The sequence below is a fragment of the Condylura cristata genome, unplaced genomic scaffold (assembly GCF_000260355.1).
Source record: "Condylura cristata isolate star-nosed mole 26May11 unplaced genomic scaffold, ConCri1.0 scaffold00016, whole genome shotgun sequence".
NCBI classification, from domain to species: Eukaryota; Metazoa; Chordata; class Mammalia; order Eulipotyphla; family Talpidae; genus Condylura; species Condylura cristata.
The window spans coordinates 44765415-44771400 of record NW_004567117.1 but is presented as its reverse complement, the minus strand read 5'-3'; the positions used below and the strand labels follow the sequence as shown (position 1 = coordinate 44771400).

The 5986-nt window shown below is 61.6% G+C and overlaps 1 protein-coding gene across 1 annotated transcript in view; it reads left to right on the top strand.

Annotated features, from left to right (window-relative positions):
- Positions 1-5986, top strand: part of RTTN (rotatin) — a 101032-nt gene that overhangs the window by 86412 nt on the left and 8634 nt on the right. Inside the window, 4 exon segments of the mRNA XM_012725800.1 lie at positions 875-1005; positions 2058-2163; positions 3185-3282; positions 4375-4523. Of these exon segments, the coding sequence (XP_012581254.1) occupies positions 875-1005; positions 2058-2163; positions 3185-3282; positions 4375-4523 (484 nt within the window).

Here is a 5986-nt window from a genome sequence, read left to right as displayed (position 1 = left end):
CCCGGGGGGCCTCGGTCTCTCCTCAGGCCGTGGGGTGGCCTCAATCTCTCCTCAGGCCGTGGGGCGGTCTGGGGGCCTCAGTCTCTCCTTAGGCTGTGGGGCGGCCGGTGGGGGGGCCTCGGTCTCTCCTCAGGCCGTGGGACGGCCCAGGGGCCTCCGTCTCTCTGCCCGTAGGTCGCAGTGGCTGTGGGAGCTGGGCCAACCAGGGCCCCCGGGTCTCCTAGGGCTCACCCCATTGCCATCCTGAGGCCGCTGCCCCTTTACTTAGGGCACCAGCCAACCTGGACACCCCTCTGAGCTCACGCACTGCCACCAGTTCTCCTAACGGTGAACTGAAATGGACTTTGCACCGCAAAGACTGTCATAAGCAGGAAAACTCCAGTACACCTGTAGGAGGCGTCCCCGAGCGCCGACCCAGAGAGTGATATTGTGGTTGAGGCTTTGGTGGAGCGATTTGCTCTTGGGGAGAGGGTGTTGGCTCTTGTGGGTTTGTGTCTTCAGGGATTTAAGTGGCTTGGGTTTCATTCCCTCAGTGAGCAGCACCCGAGGCGGGAAGGCCCACGGCCTGGGCCTCACACAGTCCTTCAGCGTCCTGTGGCCACGTCTGGGCCCTTCTGTGTCCCAGCTTCACTCTGCGTGTCACTGCTGCAGTGATCGCCACAGGGGCCCACGTCTGGACGTGAACCAGATGACACGCGTGCGCTCAGGGGAGACTCTGCCTGGGACTGTGCTAAGCTTCCTTTGCTCTTAATTTTCCCTACTGTTCTGTAATATTGCTCATTATACAAGTCATCGTGCGTGTTGGCCTATTACCAGGGACATGAGGTACCTGGAGCCACAGGGCGTGACCATGACCCTCCTCCCTGCTGTCCAGTTTTCTCATCATTTCTTCTGGATCACAAAAGAGACAGAATGTTCCGTGTGGCTCTGGCTTATGGACCACACTCCCCGGCGAGCTGCCGGAGCACACCCGGCGCCCGCACCCTGATTGACCACACGCGTCTCGTAGGTCCGTGCCCTGGGCCCGGGCGGCGCTGGGCAGTGTGAAAAGCAGAGTCAGCTGCGGTCTGCCAGGGCCAGGGGACGCAGGGTTTCGAGCCGATGCCCTCTGCCTGCCGGCACGGGCACAGGTGCACCCATGTCCACAGCAGGTGGCGCGTCCGTCCACCGTAATCCTCGCGCGGCATCGGGCTGTGGAGCCGCGTTCTGTTCCGGTGCTCAGGGAGCGCTAAAACGCACAGCGAGTCCACTGCCCGCGGGCTGTGGCCAGGCACTGCGCGGCTGGGCGATGCCGATGTCCCGTTGGCGCCTGCTCTTCACCTTTTCTGGAGAGCCACGCGCCCTGGCCGGCAGACGCGGGCCGGCACGCACGGACGAGGTGGCCGCCAGGAGAGCGTGGCGTTTAAACAGACCCACGGCCCCCCCCCCCCCCCCCCCCCCGGGCTGCGCGGAGAGATGCTGCCGCGGTGGTGTTTACTTGGAACACTTCCTTGTTTTTCTGGGAGAGGACTTGCGACCGTGTTTTCACCGCTCTTGTCACCTTGTAATCCCTTGGAAATTCAGATGTATAAAGGAAATAGACCAAAATAGCATTTGCACAATGACAAGTGAGTTCATTTATATGAGTCAGAAAAAGAGAGAAGCTCTTTGAAAGCCTCGGCCTGTGAGAGGTAGCGAGCGCGGTGGACACGAAGGCTGGGGAGAGCCAGCCCCGGGCCGTGGGTGCAGGCCGGCCCGGCCGTGTCTCCAGACGGCGCCTCGCTCCACGGCACTCTCCAGGGGCCCCTCAGGGAGCGCGTGGGCTTGCCACGTGTCCAACCTGAAGAGACTTTTATCCTCGGATGAGCTTTTGAATGTGATCGGTGGACACTTCCCTCTCACATTTCTGCACCTCACCCACGTAGCGCACCCCGCATCTTAGCGATTTATCACGGTCCGGCGAATCCCTGGGAATGGTTGTCACCTAGTGAGGGACCCGTTCAGTGGAAGTTGTGTTTTCCTCCCAGCAGCCTTGTTCAGATTGTCTGTCTCCACGGCTTGATCTGTGCTCTTTGCAGTGCTACGAAGTAACATCCTCCAGAGACGCCCTGCGGAGAGCGGCTGCGAACGCGCTCCTGGCGCTCCTGGCCGTGAGCCGGCAGGCCCAGAAGCTGGCGCTGCGAGGTGAGCCACGCCCCGGCCGTGGGGCGCCGCTGGCAGCTAACGCATTCACTGCCTGCGCACCTCACTTCTTCTGGACTCAACATGTAAAGAACTTACAATCTGAGTACAACTAAAAAAAATAGTTTTTTGTTTCCCATATGGAAACATGCATATGTTATTTAGAACAATTGTACTTTCTTTTTAAAGAGTATTTTTTATTTATGGGTACAAGAACTGGGGTACAGGTCAGAGTACGAAGGGGAGAGACAGAGCGGGGGGCAGAACAGGCAGATCTACTGAAATCACTGCTGAAGGCAGCAGTGGGGAGACAGGAGAGGTCTGCTGCGCTCTGTGGGTCACTCCCTGGCCGGGGATCGAACCTGTGCCGAGTGGCTGCAGACAGCTTGACAGTGCTGCGCTTTAACCCTTTGCATCACCAGGGAGGGCCCAGTGTACATTTTTATGTGTTATTTTGGACATAACTTTTAAAAGGAGTATCCATTCTGGGTAGATTATGTTAGGGCAATGATTCTTCCTCTAGCGAACCTGTATCTCAAGGCTAGAGAAGCTTTAAAAGGAACACCTCACTTGACTTCGTAATAATTTTTAGTAACCATAAGCACCTATCATGTATCTGAAAGGAAAACAATCACATAGCTTGGCTAGTAATCGGGCGTGGTTAGGGGAGTGTGTGTCTTCGTACCTGTTTCCCCTGCAGGGTGCTGTCATTTCTCATCTGCGGTCAGGAGACACGGGTCTTAGGGTTAGTGAGAATAACAGCGACATCAAGTTCATTAATGTGTATTATGCTTTGCCGCTAAGACCAACTGCGCCTCCAACCGGTTGCTCCACGCCAGGCTGAGCTGGCACCCAGTGGGCTCTGGCGTCTCGGTGCTCGCTCTGTCCCTTGGCTTCCCTGAATCTGTCCCTGAGCGCTGACGTGGAGCTGGTCAGCCCGCGGCGTCCTTGTCTGCGACTGCATTGTCCGCGCGGCTTGCGTTCGCTCGGAGGTGGACTTGCCCGTTCCCGTGTGGTTTTCCAGCCTCTCTGATCGACGGCTGCCTGGCTCAGATGAAGCACATTGGCGCCCAGCTGAACCTCGACTCCCTGCGGCCTGGGAGAGCGGCACTGAGGAAGAAGGTAGGGGGCCCTGAGAGCCGGGGCGAGGAGCCCCGGGGGGGCAGGGAGGCCTCCCGCCAGGCCCGTGCTGGTGGCTGCCGCCTGCGTGGCGGGGAAGGGCGGTTTGCAAGCCGCAGCCAGAGGCGCTAGCGGGGTTTCTGCCCGGCAGGTCTGGGGTGCGGGGCTTGAGCGTGTGTGGCTTTTTCCCATGTGGAGACCTTTTTCCATCAACATCTTACTGACTTGATTGATTTAGAAAAGTGAGACCTCTGGGAGTAGCTCACACCGGACATGTCCCTCAGCCCCGCCTCCCGCCCCCGCCCTCGCTGGCCCTCGCTAGCCCTCGCTGGCCCGTCGTCACCGACTCTGGTCTCACGTGTGTCATGTTTGTTGGTTCCTTTTTCTCTGCTGTTCATGCTCCGCAAACGAGACAACCTGCACGGCGGCGGTCTCGCCGTCCACTCACGTCCCTTGGTGTGGTCCACCCAAGGCTGGCCACACTGACCCAGACTCTCCGCTGGGTCTTCTTCATGGCCGAGCGGTGTCCACTGAGTACCTGGGCCACGCTCTCGCCCCGCCCTCCATCCGTGGGTGTTCAGTCGGGTCCACGCCTGGGCTGTCGCGAATATACCGCTGTGACCATGGGACTCAGCGAACATCGACACCCACGTTCCGGTGTGACTGGGGTAATGCAGGGCTTGCTGTTCCTGGTCGGGGGTTTCCTCTTTTAGTCCAGGGAATCGCCACGCGGCGGTCCCACCCGCGTGGACGGGCCTTTCCTCCACGTCCTCGCCAGCGCTGGCTCCTGGTCGTTCCGACCGGGGCCGTGCTCGCGGGTGATTTCCACTTCCCTGATGGTCAGTGATGTTGAGCTTTAAGTCCCGACAGGACTAAAAAACAGCCCGTGGCTCGTTTGCCCTTCACCGAGGGGGGCGTGCAGCCTCCATGCTGACAGCAGCAGCTTCCCGCCGCCTGGCATCTCGTGGGGACCGTGCGCGTCAGTCCTCGGAGGCCCGGCGGGCGCGCGGTGCCCTCACCGAGGCGAGGGGCCGGGGTTCCGGAGGGGGAGAGCGGGCACCGGGCCGGCGTTTCAGCTCCCTTTTGCCTTCCCAGGAGGACGGTGTCACCAGAGAGCTAAGCACCGCCATGCAGCTGCTGAGGAACTGCCTGTATCAGAACGGAGAGTGCAAGGTGGGTGGGCCGGAGCTGCCGCTGAGCCCCGGGCCGGGGAGGTGGACACGGGCCCGGGCTTTTCTCCTTTGGCCCGAGAGAGAGTTGACCTGGCTGTGAACTCCGCGTTAGCCCCACCGCCTCGTCCGTCCTCAGCGCAGCGTCCTCTCTGGTTTCTGTGTCTCTTCCCTGCAGCCGTGTCGCGGGCAGGGAACGCGCCTCAGGCCTCTCTGCCCATTTCAGCGCAGGTGGAGCGGGCTGGGGTGACGGAGGTGTGTGGCCAGAAGGCCGGCCGGCCGGCGTGTGGGCGGCGGCGAGAGTGGGGCTCTGCCCCCGGGGGCCGGACGGAGGCCGGCGCTGCCCTGCAAGGGCACGTGCTGGCTGCTGCCCCGGGGCCTGCGGCCCGAGGCTTTGATTTGCTTTGTCATAGTGAAACCGCACTTTTGAAGCATGAGTCTCACCCAGAAATACCGTGGAAAATGTGTAAGACACAGAAATTAGAGAAACTGCCTGTTGAATTTTCTTCTGTTTTTGGTTCTCTTTGAAAAACCTGGAAAAACGTACTAAATCTGAAAATTGCACATCTTACACGCCCTCTACCCCTTCAGCCGTGTCGAATGATCTGTCCAAGACACACAACTCACAATTTATACTTTCAACGTCATTTGGTGGGAAGTTAAGTGTTTTACACTTTATTGACATCCCGATTTTTTTTAGCTCAAAATGAAAGTGGCGTGGATAGTTGGCCATGCAGTTATACCGGATGCAGCTATACCCATCTGTGGCGCCCGCCCAGGGAACCTTCTGGAACCCTTTCCAGGGAGGCGCTGCCCGGCGAGGTGCCCTCTGCTCGCGAGGACAGCCTCCCTCTGGCCGGCCGGCCTGGCCCGGGCAGCGCGGCCCCTGGCATCCCGCCTGGCGGGCGTCGCGGGTTCACCCCGACGGCGTTTCTCGTGCGCTGGCGCACTGGGCCCGTGGGGCGCGGGCTCGTCCCGCCCCGCGCAGCTCGGTGCCTGGCACTCGGCGGTCTCGGCCGCGCGTCCGAGCCACCCCTCGCCGCAGCCCAGGGCCGGAGGTGTGACGTGAGGAAGGGACGCCCCCCTGCCTGTGAAGTGCGGGACTCGTGCCGTGTGGGGCCTGGGGCAGAGGTGGGGTACCGAGGAGAAAGAAGGGGTGCGAACGGCGCCGGGCGCCAGTGCAAGCGAGCGCAGCCCAGCGGGGCGCGGCCTGCGGTCAGCGTAGACCAGCCTGCCCGGCGTCCCGGGCACTGGGGAGGCGGCCGCCGGTCAGTGTCTCTGGGCCTGCGGCTCTGGGAGCCCCCCCACCCCCCCGCTGGGCCCGGAGCCGGCACCGTGTAGCCCGCGGATGGTGCAGGTCCCAGACAGAACCTGGGGAAGCCTCCGCTGCGTCCTCAGGAAACAGAACCGTTCGAGGGGAAGCAGAAGCGACGGCAGGGGCGTGGGGGGGACACTGGGGACAGGGCCGCACGTGACCAGGCTGCGTGGAGGGAGGCGCGAGCGCCCGGAAGCGGTGGCGCGGGCACTGCGGGCCGCCG